This window comes from Gymnoscopelus braueri (assembly GCF_963280865.1).
Source record: "Gymnoscopelus braueri genome assembly, chromosome: 3".
Classification (NCBI taxonomy): domain Eukaryota; kingdom Metazoa; phylum Chordata; class Actinopteri; order Myctophiformes; family Myctophidae; genus Gymnoscopelus; species Gymnoscopelus braueri.
Window position 1 is genome coordinate 12,906,136 of NC_137612.1, and position 21,310 is coordinate 12,927,445.

At 41.5% G+C, this 21,310-nt stretch overlaps 1 protein-coding gene across 1 annotated transcript in view; it reads left to right on the forward strand.

Moving 5' to 3' along the window:
* The window catches only part of LOC308082882 (transcription factor EB-like), a 34,003-nt gene extending 14,183 nt beyond the window's left edge, over window positions 1–19,820 (forward strand). Inside the window, 5 exon segments of the mRNA XM_080424954.1 lie at window positions 10,181–10,292; window positions 12,538–12,588; window positions 13,537–13,612; window positions 14,733–14,880; window positions 15,956–19,820. Of these exon segments, the coding sequence (XP_080281080.1) occupies window positions 10,181–10,292; window positions 12,538–12,588; window positions 13,537–13,612; window positions 14,733–14,880; window positions 15,956–16,594 (1,026 nt within the window). The 3' untranslated portion in view covers window positions 16,595–19,820.
* The last annotated feature ends 1,490 nt before the right edge of the window (window positions 19,821–21,310 follow it).

Genomic DNA, 21,310 nt, shown 5'->3' on the forward strand with positions numbered 1-21,310 from the left:
GTGAGAGAGAGAGAGAGAGAGTGCATGTGTTTGTATGAGAGAGAGAGAGAGAGGAGTAAGTGGAAGTCTAGCGGCGTTGTGTTGAATGAGGAGCTGAAGGAGGATGAAGGAGATGATGAGTAAGACCTATGCCATTGTTGAAGTGATTGACGGAGAAGAGATTCAGCTGGTAAGATTGTGGCGACCGTATGTATGTGTGTGTGTGTGTGTGTGTGTGTGTGTGTGTGTGTACGTGCGTGCGTGCGCACATGGGAGAGTCTGGGCATGCTTTTCTGTGTGTGTGTGTGTGTGTGTGTGTGTGTGTGTGTGTGTGTCTGTGTCTCTACTTCTGAGGGCCAAACATCCACAAGTATAATAGAATTCGAGAAATGGAGGTTTTAGGTTTATTTGTGTGATGTATATGTATATCGTTGCGTGCCAGTGTCGTGCCACCAAAAAATAGCACACAATAGCTCACACACTGCGAACGCATTGTCTTTAGGCTCATAACGGTTAGAAAATGGCAATTTAAAACAAAAATGACGTTCACAAAATCACTGTGCTAACTAATGTTGACGTCCTCACAAGTGTAGTGTAGTAATGCAAACGTGTGTGTGTGTGTGTGTGTGTGTGTGTGTGTGTGTGTGTGTGTGTGTGTGCGCGCTCGTGCTCGCATGTGCGCATGTGTGCTCACATTCATGAATGCATGTATGTGTAGTATGTAGTAAATCGTCTCTGTCGGGGGGGAAACCTCACATGTCCAAAACTGTTACTTTTCACGATTCAAATTATAGCAACAGTAGCAGATCTACAAGCTCAAACGTGCAGCGCTTGTAGATCTGCTACTTTCTTATACTTTTCTGTGACGCTGTAATATGATCAAGCAGGGCGTTAGTTTTACGAAAAATCTAAACGTTAAAATATGTCCTATAAGAGGTTTTCTGCCCCACAATATGTAAAAGTATGTATAAGTCCTGGCTTCGGCCCCCTCTCAATCCTCTCAGAGGGAGGGGGGGGGGGTGTGGGGGGGGAGGATGGTGGTATGGGGCTGGTGGTGCGGGGCAGGCAGGGGGCCGCTCCGCTCTTAACACCCAACCTTGGGTCTCTGATTATGGGATGAGCCTGAGCCCACATTAGCCCTGGAGCAGCTGGGAGCGACACAGAGGCTCTGGTTATAGAGAGGCTGGAACCAACGAACGGGCAGGAGGGGGGGAAGGGGTTGGTTGGGGTCAGCGATGTTCTCACAGTTTTTGACTTAATACTTCCAAGTCAAGCCATCCCACCACCCATTACCACCCATTACCACCAAATTACATTATAACACAAAATGCCCCCAGACGCCAGAAGATTAAAGCAGGGCACTATGTAACTTTGTTTTAATGAATAAAATGTAATGTTGTCCCATAATGCTAGAGTATGTTAATACAATATAACTTATACAACCTGTATGGTAGAGTATGTTAATACAATATAACTTATACAATCTGTATGGTAGAGTATGTTAATACAATATAACTTATACAATCTGTATGGTAGAGTATGTTAATACAATATAACTTATACAATCTGTATGGTAGAGTATGTTAATACAATATAACTTATACAATCTGTATGGTAGAGTATGTTAATACAATATAACTTATACAATCTGTATGGTAGAGTATGTTAATACAATATAACTTATACAATCTGTATGGTAGAGTATGTTAATACAATATAACTTATACAATCTGTATGGTAGAGTATGTTAATACAATATAACTTATACAATCTGTATGGTAGAGTATGTTAATACAATATAACTTATACAATCTGTATGGTAGAGTATGTTAATACAATATAACTTATACAATCTGTATGGTAGAGTATGTTAATACAATATAACTTATATAATCAGGGTGGTTGTATTTTGTCTCCCTGCTCTTCTATTGAGACATTTAGATGGTGTCTCACCTAGACACAGGATCTGACATGAATTTTGACCTGATGGTCAAGTTTCAATTTATCCCCTGAGCAAGCAGGCAGGCTCTATTAGCTCAATGGTAAAAATGTCAGCACTTGCACAGGAAACCGGGTTCAAATCCGGGGTAGAAGAAAAAAGGTACAGTTAAGTAAAGTAAAGGTATCAATACCACAATGTAGAAATACTCTGTTACCAGTAAAAGTCAGGTATTCATATATTCAATATTCAATGCTTGAGTAAAAGTGCAAAAGTATTGGCTTCAAAATATACTTAAAGCATCAAAAGTAAAAGTACTCATTATGCATAATGTCCCATTTCTCAAGTTTTCTTAATCTTTTTTTAATAGCATCTGTAAGATCAGCTATTATATATAAATAGGGTTGAAGTGGTTGTAATAATAATCCAAATCGGCAAAGTAACTAGTGACTAAACTTTTCAAATAATTGTAGTGGAGTAAAAAGTACAATATTTGCCTCTGAGGTACTAGTGGAGTAGAAGTAAAAGTATAAGAAATTGGATATCGTCTCTGCCCCCCCCCTCTCAAAATTGTACTCAAGTACAGTACTTAGTACAAGTACAGTACAGTAAAGGCCTTTGCAGACAGGTTTCAAAACGGACAATATCATTTTTTAAATGAACACATGGTTCTCAATGACCTCATGCACACCGGCTCCGAATTTACCATGCGGCGATGCGATGCGGTGATGCGTTTTTTTTTCTCCAATCGAACCCAGTTCGATTCGTGCGTCTTTTCGCATGCGGTAAAAACTGATTGACTAATCGCACCCTGTCTGCAAAGGCCTTTAGTGACTAAGTGTCCTTGAGCAAGACGCTGAACCCCTAATTGCTCCAGATGAGCAGGTTGGTGCCTTGCATGGTTTCCTCCGCCATCGCTGTATGAACGCTTTGGATAAAAGCGCTATATAAATACACCATTTACCATTTAGTACATATACTTAGTTACTTTACACCTCTGGTTGGGGCTTTAGATTTAAAGGCGGTAGATAAGGGGCATGACATGCTCAACTATTAGAGACATTACACTGTGTGTGTGTGTGTGTGTGTGTGTGTGTGTGTGTGTGTGTGTGTGTGTGTGTGTGTGTGTGTGTGTGTGTGTGTGTGTGTGTGTGTGTGTGTGTGTGTGTGTGTGTGTGTGTGTGTGTGTGTGTGTGTGTCAAAGAGGGAAATAATTGAATGCTCCCTGTAGCTTGATTTGATAGTTGCCCTTGTGTAGTTGATTGGTTCACTGAGTGTGTGTGTGTGTGTGTGTGTCTGACTGTCTGTCTGCCTTATGTGTGTTTATGTAATCCTCCTATCATTGGGCCTGTCTAGATTAGACTATTGATGATCCCTCTGGGAGAGTCAAGCTGGGACAATAATGAGAGAGAGAGAGAGAGAGGGGAAACTGAGCTACACTTCCCCTAACCACAGGCCCACTGTATCAATACTTCCCACAGATTACAATCACCCAAGAAGAGTTTGAAAACATGACTAATGTAATGACAAATAACTCTCATATCTATTGGGTGAAGTACAACAATCTGCAAACACAGCAACAACATGTGTGATCTGTTGTGACAGGAGAAGGATGTCTGATGGACATCTTAAAGACTACTCATTATGTGTATTCCTGCACTGTTTACACCAAATGACCTCGTAGGTACACATAAATACTGTACATATGAACAGAACAACTACCCTTAATTACATTTGAATAATTCCTGCAAAGGTTTTATACCAAGTGAATGGAAAACATTGAAACACTGCTGTCAACTTTCACAAGTTTATACCAAGCTATAAACGTTCCTACAGTATATGGATGTATAACTATTTCTGACAGAAAATGCTAATTTTTGTATAGTTTCGTAGCATAGTCTTCCCTCAAAGTTGCTATGTAACACAGCCTCTGTCTGTCTGTCTTTTATTATATTCCCATTTATATTCAATATTTATTTGTACATACGTTGTTTTAATTCTTTTGTTCCACCTTTTCTTTGGCAAAGTAAACGTATGTTTTCTCTTGCCAATAAAGCTCCTTTGAATTTAATTGAATTGAAAATTGAGAGAGAGAGAGAGAGAGAGAGAGAGAGAGAGAGGGGGGAGAGAGAGGGGGGGAGAGAGATGGAGGGAAAGAAAGAAAGGTAGACGGAGAGAGAGCAAGGGAGGGGAACACATAGGGAGGGAGCGAGAGAGAGAGACGGGAAGAGAGAGAGGAGGAGAGAAAGGGAGAGACAGACAGACAGACAGACAGACAGACAGACAGAGACACCTCTCCTAACTCATCAGCACTGGTCAGCAGCAGGCTGCATACTTCATGATAAGCCAAACGGACCAATGATGTGAATGGAATGTCAGACGTAACTTGTTGTCATTCACACAAATCAAGGGCTGCATAGTGTTCCTGTGTGTGTGTGTGTGTGTGTGTGTGTGTGTGTGTGTGTGTGTGTGTGTGTGTGTGTGTGTGTGTGTGTGTGTGTGTGTGTGTGTGTGTGTGTGTGTGTGTGTGTGTGTGTGTGTGTGTGTGTGCGCTATAACCATTATTTTATACTTTGGCTATTCAAAAATATCAGATCTACAAGCTCATAGCAAGATGTAGATCTGCTATTTTTTTTAAAAATCTTGAACATTTTGTGCAAATCATTGAATACATATATTGTTAAAGCGAACATTTGTTACTCAAATCTTTGCTTCTGGAGGTCCCTGGAACAAAATCTTTTACAAATATTCGCTTTGCGTGCGTGTGTGTGTACTTGTATATAGCATAGTACCAACACATATCATAGAATTTGAGAAAAAGACAATGTGTGAGGAATCATTTTCCTGGTCGTCACAAGATTATTGTTTTATGGTTACAAAAGATTGGGGGAGTTAGACTGGCAATTCTTAAAAATATTCAGGTTTGAGTTAGGGGTTAGGATTATAGGGTTAGGGGTTGGATTTACGCCTGATTTATACTTAGTTGTATGAAAATAGCAGATCTACAAGCTCACGTCAGCTATATTTTCAGCCTGAGGTTTAGGTTTCAAAATAACAAAACAAAAATAATAATATAATATAAATAAATGTTGATATTCTCACAAGTATAGTAAAACGTGTGTGTTTGTGTGTGTGTGCGTGCGTGCGTTGTCTAACACAGGGGTCTTCAACAGGGGATCCGGGACCCCTAGAGGGTCCTCAGAGTTACTACAGGGGGGGCTCCAGTTCATGTAGTATTTAATGGAGAACCCTTACAGAACCCTCCAGTTCATGTAGTATTTCATGGAGAACCCTTTTAGAACCCTCTCCAGTTCATATATTATTTCATGGAGAACCCTTATAGAGCGTGCCAAAAATCCTGAAGGGGGCGTCAACAAGTGTCTTTTGGTAGCGGCGGACATCTTTGAGGGGTAAAAGCAAGGTTGACTTAACATTGCCCAATGCCATGCCCAAAAAGTCAACATGTCACTTTTTTGCCCCCCCCCCCCCCCCCCCTTCAAGTCACATGTTGACGTTTGGTCACATTTGTCCCAAACAGTCACAATATGGCTTTTGGGTGTGAGACAGTGTTGTACAGAACACTGCAGTCCATGCAGTATTTCATATACAGCCCATACTGAACCCTCCAGATCTTGTAGTATTTCAAGCGAGTCGGTCTAGTGAATGAAACCTCACCTTCTGATCCTGACGGGGATTAGAGTAGAACATTCCATGGAATCTTTGGAATCCGCCAGTTTAGTGAGAGCTGGGAACGCCACTTTAAAGAATAGTAGGCATGACTGACTCCCGACCTACTCTGTGTGTGTGTGTGTGTGTGTGTGTGTGTGTGTGTGTGTGTGTGTGTGTGTGTTCCATAAAACCATGCATGGAATTAGCTTTAGCTTAGCTGTTGTTATATATTGCACACACTTCCAACTACACACACTACTACACTATTTTTACACCCTCACACTTGAATGAACACAACAGATTTGACCGTGTGCACATCGTTTCTGTTGGGTGGAAACGTGAAATGTCCAAAACTGTTACTTTTCAGGATTCAGAAATAGAAAAGTAGTAGATCTACAATCTCAAGCTTGTAGATCTGCTACTTTTGATGCTTTTGTGTGACACTGTAGTGTGATCTACGTAGAGCGTTAATTTACTAAAAAAGTAACACAAAAAGTTACAATATGGAGATAAGAGGTTTCTGCCCGACAACAACAAAATACTTTTGGACTTTTTCCTTCAGACAGACGGTACATTAGGTTACAGGCTGAGGCTTTAGTCTATAGACAGACAGCCTAAAATAATCAATCCCCTAAAATAATCTTATTTGAACTGCGGACCCCCTAAAATAATCATATTTGAACTGGGGACCCCCCAAAATAATCATATTTGAACTGCGGACCCCCCAAAATAATCATATTTGAACTGGGGACCCCCTAAAATAATCATATTTGAACTGGGGACCCCCCACCCTGACAAGCACTTGCAATGGACCCTTCGCTAAACCCCACCCCAAAAGCGATTGTCCAATGCCAGCTTAGCAACCGTTGTTAGCCTGGCACAGGTCTGGCAAACTTTCGTCACCTGCCATAGCTGTCAATGTTATTTCGCCCGCACACACACACACACACACACACACACACACACACACACACACACACACACACACACACACACACACACACACACACACACACACACACACACACACACACACACACACACAGACACAATCATTTGCAACATAATAGCAAGAACAGGAATACCACGATAACGCAATGGTGATTATGAACCAGCAACAGATTCCACTTACCCACAACCGGAGGGTTCTTTTCCCAAGCTGAAATCTGCGCTTAAACTGGAAGGCTATGGCTGCGCCTGTGTTGTTGAACACATACACAGCTTAAAGGGTAAGACCACTTTGGTAGAGGTTTGGGTTGTGTAGTTACCTTGCCATGATGTAACTCCAGGTGGGCAAGAAATAAAAAATAATTGCTCCTTTGATTAGAAATTGATAATTCAAAAATATGCTCCTCATTGACTTACATTGTATGGTAAAACAGCTCTCAAAGTCACTCTTTTAGCACATAAATTAACCCAAACATAGCTGATTCAGACAATATAGAGCATCACCAAACCCAGTACTGTTTGTTTTTTTAATAAAAATTTCAACTTCCTGTTGATTTTACTATTTGAAGATCTGTCCAGGTTTTCTACAACAGGAAGTTGACATTTTTATTTAAAAAAAAAACAGTACTGGGTTTGGTGATGTTCTATATTGTCTGAATCAACTTTGTTTGCGTTCGTTTACGTGCTAAAATAGTGACTTTGAGAGCTGTTTTACTGTACAATGTAAGTCAATGAGGGGCATATTTTGAATTATCAATTTCTAATCAATGGAGCAATTATTTTTGATTTCTTGCCCACCTTTGGAGTTACATCATGGCAAGTTAACGACACAACCCAAACCTCTACCAAAGTGGTCTTACCCTTTAACGTTGGGAAAGTTACACGACTCACTCGCCCAGGTGGTGTCAATGATACTAATCACCGTAATCGTAACAAAATTCAGAATCCCAGCGCTGCCTGTTTCGAATTCCGCACGTTAAAGTATATTCATTCATTTGTTCGTCTATTTATTAACTGCTACTGTAGTCTTACCCTGCGGTACATGAAAACTCCTGTTACAGTCATGGATCAACTTCAACCTGGTGTTTGCACTTTCTCCATTTACGGTCCGTACATCTATATAAACGCTCAGATTTCAAATATAAATTGCTTATGCTATGGCCACGGATGTTAAAATTATGCACGGGACTCTCAAAAGTACCCGTATATTCTGTGTTGTTCAATAAAAAGCATTTTAATCCGATCGGTGGCCATTTTCTCATAGAGTTATAATGTATCAGAGTGCAATACACCTACCAACCGATAGGGTCGCTTAGTTGAACACATATGGAGAAAATGGCCACCGATCAGATTAAAATGCTTTTTATTGAACAATACGGATGATACGGGTACTTTTGAGAACCCGTACATAAATGTAACATCCGTGGCCATGGGATAAGCACTTTATATTTGAAATATGAACGTTTCTGTAGATGGACGGGCCGTAAATGGAGAAAGTGCAAACACCAGGTTGAAGTTCATCCATGACGGTCGAGACAGTCGACCGTCGCCTATCCATGGCTATTACTCCCTCTAACATTTCCCGTGTTTTTAGTTCATTGAAATAATGTCATGCACATTTGTCCAGTGCATAGCCTACTGTAGGCCTTGTTGACTAGATTTAGAAGAGATTTTGAAGCTATTGCTGCTGAAATGATCGATAATCTTTAAGGGGAAAAGCCGTCATTTAACATGCAAGTCAATGGGTGAGAAGCAAAGTTTGCCAGGCGCTGCCAGACCTGGGTGTGACTAACTCCGCACCACCAGTCACAGAGTGGAGTGGGTGGGGCTTAGCGAAGGGTCCATTGTGGGCGTTACATTTATTTTGACTCGGTTCCACAGATAAATATTGTGGAAAATAGCCTTGTTAGCTTGTAGATCGGCTATTTTCACAATGTTTGCCTCTTTCTTACGTAATATTTGAAATAAAATGTCCCTTTATATACCAATTTGGTATTAAAAAGGTATTAAACGTCATTAAATTGTCCCTTTATAAATGTGCAGATATGTATACACTTCTGAGTGAGAAAACAATGTTAGCTCATTTGGGGACGCCCCCTGGGGGTCAGTTTGGGAACTACTGTCCTAAATGACAGGACAGGAGCGGAGCATGGAGGACATTTTGAGAGATGGTGTCTGACCTCGGTTAGGTCACGGAGAGTTCCTCGTTTATGTCCCTTCCGTTTTTAGCCGAGCAAAGGGTTTCATTACTTCCTCTCTCTCTCTCTCTGTGTCGGCTTTGACATGGAGATGTCAGTACGTCAACAGAGCTTATTTATTAACATACAGTGTAGTCTATAATCTTTGTTGGGCCATTCCTGTGTTTGTGTCTGCATGTTTTTGATCTTGCTGCTCACACAGTAGCCGTCCCAGATAAGGTATCTCTGCTGCCAGATAAGTTAACGTTATCAGTCAGGGCTCATTAGCTTTTATAAGTCACATTCAACCTACCGGCATGGGAGTGGGACACTCTAGCAGTATATGAACATGAATATTTCAATAGAGAATATTATCAAATTACAACTATAACGTGTTGTGTTAGTAGTAAGGCCAAGCAACACATTATAACGTGACTATGGTGCAATGTCTAAAGTGCAACCCTGCAGGAAGAGATGACATGGTGAGTTATCCAGAGGTTGTAGATCGGCCAACGCTAGGAGAGTATCAAGCTGTAAAAAAGAGAGAGATAACAGCTGATAGTCGCTCATTATATTGTGTGTTTGGCAAGCGCTGCTCAGGTGTGACATTATGGTGTTATCTCGTGCTATCTGCCTTTTTTACAGAGTCGGACTCCTGGCTTTTAAAAAGGTAGCGAACCGGGGTTACGCAGTTTATGAAGTCATAAACCTAAGCAAAAGGAGAGAAAGATAACGTTTTTGAAGTGAAGTTTTAACTGCTGAAGTTTTGACAGGTTTATATGAGGTGCAGCTTTGCTGGTCTTGTACTTGTTGTTGCGTTTCTCGTGGCCTCGCTGTGTTATATCGTCTTATGCTGAAGTCTTGCATTGATTATGTGAAGTTTTTGGGTGGTGTTTTTGTGATGTTTGTTCTTCCTCAGTACTTAGTACTCCTACTTTTGTGTCGCCTCCCTTGGTGTGTCTTCTTACAGCAGTGGTTCTCAAACCTTTTTCAAGTCAAGGACCTCCCAAATGTATATGTATTTGGCCACGAACCCCCATCTGAAAAAGTCTTGTGCCAGGGACCCCCAGAAGAGAACATTTATGTTCAAATGTTTTCAAACATATTCAAAATGTTCCAAACATTTTCAATATTTTTCAAAATATGTCAAAAATGGCAAACAGCGATTTGAAATAGGAAAACATAGCAAAAGAAGGCCGTATACAAGCTCACAACACATTGCAGTGTTTTGAGCTTGTAGATCAGATATTTTCTCTATTGTCATCAATGTTCTAGAAGGTGATGAATGATACATCTTGTTTACAGTTACACAAGACTACACGTTATTTAAGTTTTTCCTCCTCGGACATTGTTGCAGCATCAGTAATAAATGACAAAGCAGAAAATAATAAATTAACGAACTCATCGTGTGTGTGTGTGTGTGCGTGTGTGTGCGTGTGCGTGTGTGTGTGTGTGGTCATTCCTCCAGCTCCCACTCTCCAGCAGTCACCTGGACGTGTACACAGGTCCTGGGATGACCGGCCCAGCCATCGCCATGACCAGTAACTCCTGTCCCGCCCTCATCAAGCGAGAGTTCACAGGTACAGTGAGAGAACCTGTCACAGTGTCATAACCATACATTGTGCTACTATTGTAAATGGTGCATTTATAATTTTACAATGTGCATTACATACACACACGCTAACACACACACACACACACACACACACACACACACACACACACACACACACACACACACACACACACTCACTCACTCACTCACTCACTCACTCACTCACTCACTCACACACTCACACTCACACTCACACTCACACACACACACACTCACACACTCACTGTGTGTGTGTGTGTGTGTATGTTTGTTTGTGTGTGTGCATGTGTGGAGTCTACAAGGTAAAAAGGAAACCGAGTGCCACGCCATGAGCTTGTAGATCTGCTATTTTAGAAAAATCGTGAAAATGTGTGCACATCTTTGAATATATATATTTTTAACATTTTTGACTCAAATCTTTGCTTCTGGGGGGTCCCCGGAACAGCACATTTTGAGATGGTGGTGCGTGCCCAAATACATATAATTTTGGGGGCTCTTGACATGAAAAACAGTGAGAACCACTGATTATAGCAACATACGTTTTTTCCAAACTGAAGACATTTGTAGAATGCCCCAGAAGCAAAGATTTGAGATACAAATGTTCGCTTTTAAAAAATATATATATATTCAAAGATTTGCACAAATTTGCAAAATGTTTTCAAGCTCATAGCTTATGTATATCTGCTATTTGTTGAATAGCCAAAGTATAAGATAATGGTTAAAGTGGTTCAAATCTAAAATGACACAGATGCGTTCGCGGTCTTAAGACCTGGAACGCATCTGTGTCACTTTAAATCTTTGGCTATTAAAAAATAGCAGATCTACAAGCTCATAGAGCTCACCGAATGCCGCGCTATGAGCTTGTAGATCTGCTATTTTTGAAAAATCGTGACATTTTTTTTTTCAAGTTTTTTTTTCAAAAAACATTTTTAAGAATCGCCTCAGGTCTTAATGGCTTAATAATAAAAAAAACACCCCCTGTGTGTAAGGACCTTGACAATGAAGAATGTCTCTCTCACCAGGAACAGGTTTACTGATTAATGTCATTAGAATGTATTTTTGCTTGCATTACTATATGTGTGTGTGTGTGTGTGTGCTTGTGGTTACGCATTAACAGTGTTTATACGTTTCATCTTGCGACGCAAGAGTGCGGACTGGCCAACAACAACCTGGGACTCTTTGAATGGCTGCCAAACTCCTTTCATTGCATTTTATCCTAGGTTTTTTTATATTCTCTGTTTCTGCTTCGCTTTTCAAATAAAAAAATAGTAAAAGTAGCAAGACCTACAAGCTCGAAACTTCGCACTTCGCGGCACGTTTCGAGCTTGTGGATCTTCGTCTTTTTGATGCTTTTTTGTGTGACGCTGTAGTGTGATTAAGTAGGTTAATTTACGAAAAAACACAAAACGTTTAAATATGGAGATAAGAGGTTTGTGTAGGATGTTCTGTGTGGAGTGGACCCTGAGAAAGCAACTGTTGCCATGTGTAACAACTAATGAGGATCATAAATGAACTAAACAGGGGGTCCGGGACCCCTTGGGGGTCCTCAGAGTAACTACAGGGGGTCCGCCAAATCTTTGTGTGATAAGATTTATTTTTTTTACTTGAAACATCCCTTTTCTGAGGTGAACTTTAGCCAAAAATAGAAGATCTACAAGCTCACAACGCCTCGCGCTGCGAGGCGTTGTGAGCTTGTAGATCTTCTATTTTTGGATTTTTGGATTTTTGGCATAGGTGTAGGTAGGCATAGGTATTTTTGAGGTGTAGAGGGAAAAAAGGAACAGTAAACATGAACAAAAAAAGTTGAATCTAAAACACAATTTTATACAATATAGAGGGGGTCCCTGCTTCATCTCTCTCTCAGCTAGGGGGTCCTTGGGCTGAAAACGTTGAAGACCCCTGGACTAAACTAAACTAAAGTCTAAAAGACCTTAAACTGGGGTTATGGTTATAAGAGCGCTGAGGTCAGTCTTATCCTCCAGTTTAGTCATTGTTGTCTTCTTTATTAGCCTGCCCTCTGTCCTGCTTATACCCTGTCAAATATCTCTGCTTGTGTTTTTGCACAATTAACCCTTTTTAACACGCTGTGTATAATCCTGAGCGTTAATGTCACACGCCAGAAAGGGTAAAAACATATGTACCCCGTAGTAGCAGCGGTTAAATTCAAACCCCCTGGGTCTCAGAGTGTTTTTCTGTTTTCACCGTCCACTGATGAGGTTTTGTTCTTGCAGAACAACGTGCGATGGCCAAGGAGAGACAGAAGAAAGATAACCACAATCTGAGTAAGATACCCCCCCCCCTCTCTCTCTCTCTCTCTCTCTCTCTCTCTCTCTCTCTCTCTCTCTCTCTCTCTCTCTCTCTCTCTCTCTCTCTCCCTCCCCCTCTTCCTCCTCTTCTCTTTTGCCTACTTTTCCACACTTTTGTGTGTGTTTTTGTGTGTACAATACTTCCTGCACACATGCACGGCCACTTGCACACACATAGACGACACACACGCACGCACACATAGACGATACACGCACACACGCACACATGCACGCACACACACACACACACACACACACACACACACACACACACACACACACACACACACACACACACACACACACACACACACACACACACACACACACACATACGTCCACTTGCGGCCACTTGCACACACATACACACACATACACACACATAGACGACACACACATGCACGCACACATAGACGATACACACACGTGCATGCATGCATGCACAAAGTAATATGCGTCTTTCACAAACTGTTTTATGCACTTTTTCTGTGGGTTTTAGCTGACACAGTGCAACTAGTTGAGTGGATGGTTAACTTGCTAATTTCTGCTGTCCTGGCACTAAAGTCTAATTGCCTGTGACTTTTTTGTGTGTGTGTGTGTGTGTGTGTGTGTGTGTGTGTGTGCGTGTGCGTGCGTGCGTGCGTGCGTGCGTGCGTGCGTGCGCACCCGCGTGCGCACCCGCGTGCGTTTGTGGTTTTACTGTCCATGCCAGCCAGTGATTGGCTGATTTTTATGACATGTATTATGATAGTATTTTCCATATAAAACGCCCACAGTCAGATGTGTCAACACTGCTGTTGAAGGTCACTCGGGGTCGACTTTTGTAACTCCAAAGGTCACTGTGGTGTGACTGACTTTTACATTGTTACATTTTTCTCTTTTATACACCCCTCTCCTCTCCTCTCCTCTCCTCTCCTCCTACAGTCGAGAGAAGGAGGAGATTCAACATCAACGACCGTATCAAGGAACTTGGGACGATGATCCCCAAAACCAACGACCTGTGAGTCTCCCTGTTTGCTCTTTTCAATGCAAAACGCAACAGAGCAAGTTATTATAGTTCACTGAACATTTAACCAAAGTCTAAAACTAGGTCTGAGAGGACATTTTGTTTAAAATTAACTGACATAAAAATATAAGCTAGAAAAAAGAAAAGAAAACTCTATGCAGAAACTATAAAACTATCAAATGTGTCAACACAACAAAGGGCTTGAGGAGGCATAAGTGATACTGTATGTTATAGATATATATATATATTAACTGTGAGTCAGTTACCTTCATAAAGTGTTGTTTGTATTGTAATTGTAATATGGTCTCTGTCGGGTGGAAACCTCATATGTCCAAAACTGTTACAAAAAGGATTCAAATTCAAAAGTATCAAAAGCAGCAGATCTACAAGCTCAAAACGTGTCGCTTCACACTGCGTTTCGAACCGCGTTTCAAGCTTGTAGATCTGCTGCTTTTGATGCTTTTGTGTGACACTGTAGTGTGATTACGTAGGGCAGGGGTGATGCAACTTTGATGATGGAGAGGGCCACTATATTTCCACACTCACTCCAAAGGGCCACATTGCATATACTGTCGGGCCATTCTATGTCACGCAAAAGTAGCAAAAATAGCCGATCTGCAAGCTCAAAACGCGTCGCAGTGCGACACGTTTTGAACTTGTAGATCTGCTAGTTTTGCTACTTTTGAATTGGAATCCTGAAAAGTAACATTTTTATTTCATTTCAAATGTATTTAGTTATGCTTATGTTAACTTTATGAACTTAAATACAAGTACATTGGACATAAAAAAGACAATAGAATTTTTTTTAGTCATTGAGCTACTATGACTGAAGTAATTAAAGCGGATCATGTTTGCATGTTTAGAATTGTAAACAGCTGAAATCAATAATATATCAGTATTCCGATATTAACCTGCGTTCATATTTTTTTTTACAAAAAAACACCAAAAGTTAGAATATGGAGATTAGAGGTTTCGGCCCCCGAAACCTCTAAAGCGATATAAAACGATATCTAATATTTATTCAGAACTTCTGTAAATCTTCCCGTTCCCGTATTTGAATACATCATTTTACAATGAAACTGTACTGTTTGTGTGAATGTGGGTGTGTGTCCAGTGACGTGCGCTGGAACAAAGGAACCATACTCAGGGCCTCGGTGGAGTACATCAAACGCATGCAGAAGGACGTCCAGAGAACACGGGAGGTGGAGACCAACTTCAAGAGGATGGAGATGGCCAACAAACAGCTGTGGCTCCGCATCCAGGTGAAGCGCACACACTAGGTTGGGTTTTTTCATGACCCGCCCCGCCCCGCCACGGAACCCAACCCGCCTCAACCCGCCCCGCAAACCCATATATAAATCTATGTCGCGGGCGGGTTGAGCCCTGCGGGTCGTACCTATAATTCTGTAAAATCATCTTCAAGTATACACCCCAAGTGTATTCAAACTGTTTTATTGTTATTATTCTTATTCTTATTAGGAATAAAGACAAAACAAGAGCATGTGATTTATTTATTTTCTTTGCGTGTGAGAGCGGCTGACCCGCTCACCCGCAGCCCGCATAATTGCCTCTGAAATCCTGACTCGATCGCAGCACGCTCGATGTGTTGTCAGCTTGTTAGAGCTCCTAGAGATAATGGCAAAATACATTTTCAGATGTGCCTTCCGTTTAGACAGCGAAAAAGTTAACCCCCCGCGGCCCCGCCCCCCAGAGTGGCATGCACACTACAGCGTTTTCAATGGCTGTTGCGTATCCGTGTAAACGCAGAATAAAAAGTGAGAACGCAACAATGGCACGTTTTTCTGCTCTGATCGTTACCGTGTGTAAACGTAAATGTCTAACTTCTAAATGTCTAAGCCTAAACCTTGCACAACAATGGCATATAAACATAGTAAAAATTGCCGATGTACAAACTCACAATGCGTGTTGAGAGCTTACTATTATTATTTTTACATTTAACTCTTACACTGCCAGGGGTTTCAAAAATAGTTTGCCACCTCTGCCAGCAGTTTACATGGTAAAACATAGGAAAAATGTTAATTTTTTAACATTGAAGTGAATGGAGCAGGAACTTTTTGGAAAATGTTATCTCCTGGTTCTTTGTGAAGAACGGAAAAACGGAAAAACCCCCAAAATGAAGGATAATTTTTGAATTTATTTTTATTTTGTTTTTGATTTAAAAGAAAAAAAAAACGTTTATAAACGTTTTTGGCAGTATAAGAGTTAATGACATGAACCGAAATAGTGATCGATTAATAATCGATTGATTTTACCCGCAAGAAAAAGATTTTACCAGCAAAAAAACATAATAACATAACTGTGTGTGTGCGTGTGTAGGAGTTGGAGATGCAGGCCCACATGCACGGCCTGCCCAGCAACTCTCCGTCGGGCCTGAACCCCACCGACATGATGTCTCCGTACGTGAAGCAGGAGACCAGCCCCGAGGACCGGCTGTCCCACCCGCAGGGACCCCAGGCCCAGCAGCAGCACCAAACCCAGGCCCAGGCCCAGCAGCAGCAGCAACAGGCCCAGCAGCAGCAGCAGCAGCAGCACCACCTCCATGCCCAGTCCCACCTCCACGCCCAGGGGGTCCACGGGCAGGGCCAGGGGGGCCAGCAGGGCCAACAACCCAGGCAGCTGCCCCCTCTGCCCCCGCACCTGCAGCCGCAGCCCCCCATCCAGTACCCGGCGGTGGGCAGCACCCAGCCCTTTGACTTTACCCAGGCTCTGGACTTGTGCGACGGGGTGACGGGCTTCGGCCCGGACGGCGGCGTCATGTCGGGGGTCCTGGGGGACCTGGGCGTGGGCATGGTGGGCATGCAGGGGGGCCGGAGGGGCGAGCTGGGCTTCCTGATGATGGACGAGCCGCTGTCCCCACTGGGCGGGGACCCCCTGCTGTCCGCCATGTCCCCCGGCGACGACTCGGTCAACTCCAGCCGCCGGTCCAGTTTCAGCATAGATGATGACATACTGTAGAGCCCCCCCCCCCCCCACCTAACCCCCCCCCCCCCCCCCCCGCACATAACACACACACACACACACACACACACACAGAGGTTGTCATGTCGTAGTGCAAACACACACACACACACGTACACACGGAGTTAAATGACAAGGGATGCACACACACACACACACACACACACACACACACGGTAGGAGACACTGATAGCGTGTACAGTATGTACAGTACAGCATAATCAATCACGTTCATCATTCACCTTATTACATCATTTTAAAAGGCTTTTCAAAATAGTAAAAAGAATGCCCAAAAAAGTACACTATATATCTCCCCACGGTAGGACACTGTAGGTGAAATGGTCCACTGATCACACTGACTTTGCAACGAACGCACTCACTCCACTCGGTGGCCATTAATTAATTACACCCTCACACAGATGGAAGTACTCTGATCAATACATGTACATAGAAGTAGTATAGGTGCTCTCACACACACACACACACACACACACACACACACACGCACACACGCACACGCACACGCACACACATGCATAGATGTGTATATGCACACATCAGTAGGCTGAGCATTTTGAAGTTTCACTCCACACTCAGGTAGCTGCGTGCTTCACGCTTAGTTTCCGTAAATCCTAAAGCTTTGGGTCATAATTTACAACATCGGAAAACAAACCCACAAAACACAGCACTGGTTCATAGTTAATGGCAATAGTGACAGACAGACACGCGCACACACACACACACACACACACACACACACACACACACACACGTGTGTGTGCACTCATGCACAGAGAATGACACACCATTGGTGACTTGATCACGAATTGGCTAATCCTGCATCTCTCTGAATACCTGTGAGGTGATGATACCAAATATGAAACATGTATGCTCTCTCTCCCTCTCTCTCTCTCTCTCACGCACGCACGTACGTGCACACACAGTCACACACACACACACACACACACACCACACACACACACACACACACACACACACACACACACTGCCACGTTGAAACTGAAGGGAGAATATAATAAAAGCATAACTTCTTTAGAAGTAACATGTATGATAATATTAAAGTAAGGCCTTCTAATTATAATGATTGATCTACCAGTCCTATACACTCAGGTACTCAGACTACAAAGTCATCCTTATAAGTGCAGTGGTTCTCAAAGTGGGGTCCCGGGACCCCCAGGAGGTCCTTGAGGGGGGGGTTCCAGGGGGTCCCTAGCAAAAGTCAAAAAACGCTTTAACCACTTTAAACCTATATTACATCGGTTTGTTGAAAATAGCCGATCTGTAAGCTGTGCGCTTGTAGATCGGCAATTGTTTTGAAAAAGTATTGTAAAAAAAAAACTCAAAGAAAAAAAAAACTTTTTATTAACACAAGTCTTGTTTGGGGGTCCTTGGCACAAAATATTTTCAGATGGGGGTCCTTGACATAAAGATGTTTGAGAGCCACTGTCTTAGAGAAGTTGAACGGAGACATGGTGAAAGACGTTATTATTGTTAAAGGTATATTCCACTTTGAAATAAAATAAACGTTATTATAAAAAATATATGAAAAAAGTCATGGAAAAATCACGGCCCCCCTCATGCATTAGAAGGACTTCTAACGCGTGAGGCGGGCCTGATTTCTCCATTGCTTTTTTCTTTTATTGTTTTTACATCTTTTTTATGTTTATTTAATTTGAAAGTGAAATATCCCTTTAAGCCAATGTGCCTCTACTGTATTCTGTACTGTATACTGTACTGTACTGTATTGTATTACAGGGCCAGCAATAGGCGTTTAAACCATTATTTAAGCCCTATTTTGTAGTAAGCCGTACCAATGGCTTTGCATCAAACTTTGATGATTTTTTTAAATAATCATTATTATTTTTGAAGTTTGAATATTTTAGAAAACTTTTAAAGTCTTTGAAATCTTTTTTGTAAAAAAGACCATTTATTAAATTAATATTATTATAATTTTTTACTTTATGAAAATCTTTGAAAATTGACATGCCCCCCAAAATAGGGCTGCCAGGTTTAAAGTGGTTAATAGTGGATGAGGGGAGAGGAGCTGTCCAGGTGAACTTAATAATTAATTAATAATAATAATAATTGTGTTATTATTATTATTATTATTATTATTATTATTATTATTAACTTGGCTCAGCTCACACAGCGGTAGTAGTGTGGTCTTCACTGTAATAAACATAGCATCAGCATGCACACACACACACACACACACACACACACACACACACACACACACACACACACACACACACACACACACACACACACACACACACACACACACACACACACACACACACACACGTAGTGCAGTGTGCCTTGAGGCTGTGTTCAAATCAGCACGTTAAACAAGCCCCGCCCACGGTGCCCGCCCCCCACTCTCTCTCTCTCTCTCTCTCTCTGGGTGCCGACCGGAGTGGGGCGACCCAACAATGTTGGGTGGGGGTGGGGGTGGGAGGGGGGGGGGGGTCTTTGGCCATGTGTACAGACTGTGACCGACCGACCGCCAGGCCTGTTTCTTGATCCATACCAAGCTCACAACGCCTTGCGGAGGCGACTCGTTGTGAGCTTGTAGATCGGCTACTTCAGTCACCACGCCCTGCGGTTGAGGTGGTCAGAGCGGGCCAGGGCTCTCTTTGCTCCATCGTGGATGTAAAACCTGGGGTTTGGTTTTTTTGATTTGATAATAGCTTATGATCAGTACTGAAAAAGGAAGGAAAAAAAATGTTGATGAATGATTTTTTTCTTTTTTCTTTTTTTTTTTGATTAAAGAAAGTGTTTGTATTCTTTATTATTATAGTTTGTTGTTTTTGTTTTATCTCCCAAAGCACTGGAAACTATATTATTGTATTGACTTTGTATATGAAAGAATTATGAAATTATGAAATAAGATTTATTTCAGATGTTTTATGCCACTAAGCCACTTAAATGTATTTTATTTGTATTTGTCCTTTATTTTGTTAACTTTTTTTTTTTGTTCTGTTTATTTTTATTCCAACACCCTCACCTCCTCCAAACCTTTTTTTTTTCTCAGAGCCATTTAATTTACAGTAAATATACAGTCAAAGTAAAGCCACTGGTTCTTTTTTTGGGGTTGCCATTGCCCTGGATGACCTGTAGATGTCACTGTTATTCATTTGCACTGATCTCGACCGTTAATGTGATCGGCGGAGCTGGAACGCTGCCAGGTAGGGCTGCAACAATTATATATATATATATATATATATATATATATATATATATATATATATATATATATATATATATATATATATATGTATTATATACTGTAACCCGCTATAAGAAAAAATCACATTTTTTGGTTGATAAATTTAGAACATGTCATTTAAACGTGCCAATTGATTATTCGATTAATTGGGAAAGTAATTGATAAAATAATGGCTAATAAAATAATGTATAGTTGCAGCCCTTTACCAGGCCTGTTTATGTGAAGAAAGACTCACTGGCTCACATTCTGATGTCAAAACTCAACTCCGTAATCCTGGTAGTTCAGTTGTTATAGAATCCAGAATTCCCCCAAAGCGCTGTTGTTGTTCATTTATGCATCATGGACCTGGAAACATGAACACAAATGCATAATAGTGACATTGTTTGTCCCTTTGGGCTATACGGTGAGCCATATATATATATATATATATAAATACATATATTCTTTATGTGTAAAGAAATGTTTGAGAGTTCACCAGAGATGTCCCATTTCTGATGACAAAGTTGTTTTGTATAGATTCGGGAGTTTTTATTTTTGTCTCCTTTTTAAAACCCTTTACATTTTAGAGCCACACTAAACGCCTCATTTATGCTCCGTCCGCACGAAGGCTTCACGCCCCGACAGTAGCAGACCTAAAAGCACATGGTGGAAATTAACTAAGTAATTACATGTACTCAAGTACAATTATGAGGTACTTTAAACTTTACTTGGGAGTATTTCCATGTTTCAGTATTTTATACTTCTACTACATCTCAAGAGGCAAATCTTGTTCTTTTTTTTACTCCACTACATTAGCTTGAAAACTTACTTTGTATAGATTTAGAATATTGCTACAAAAATATACATGAATCACTTAAGTCCTCTTTTATAGATTGGAATTCTTTGAAAACGTTTTTAATTTAATTTTATTTGGTATACTGTAAGTATATTTTGATGCCAATATTTTTGTAATATTGAATACAGGCCCTTTTTACTTGTAACAGAGTATTTCTATATTGTGGTATTCCTACTTACAATTAAGTCCTAAATCTGACAACTTCTTCCACCACTGTTGAGAGCTTGTAGGTCGGCTATTTTTAGAGGCGCCGTCACGCTACGCAGTATGAATGGGGCTTAAAACCACTTAAACCCTATTTTTGGTTCAGCGGAGTTCCTCAGGGCTCTCTACTAGTCCATGTTCAGTTTTCCGTTATAGGTGGAAAGCTTTCGCTGAAAATAGCCGATCGACATGAAGCTCACAGCGCGTTTCTGAGAAAGCTTTCGCCACAACGCGGACGCTGGGGTTTAAGTGGTTCATTAAAACGGGGAGGTGATCCTGTGATGGTTTTAGATCGACTAGATCCAACTGAAACCTGAACGTTTACCAGCTGTTATAGATCTGGTTTGCCGCCAATTCAGACTGAAGCGGGGGGGGGGGGGGGGGGGGGGGGGGGGTCAGCTCTTCATGTCCAACGCTTTAT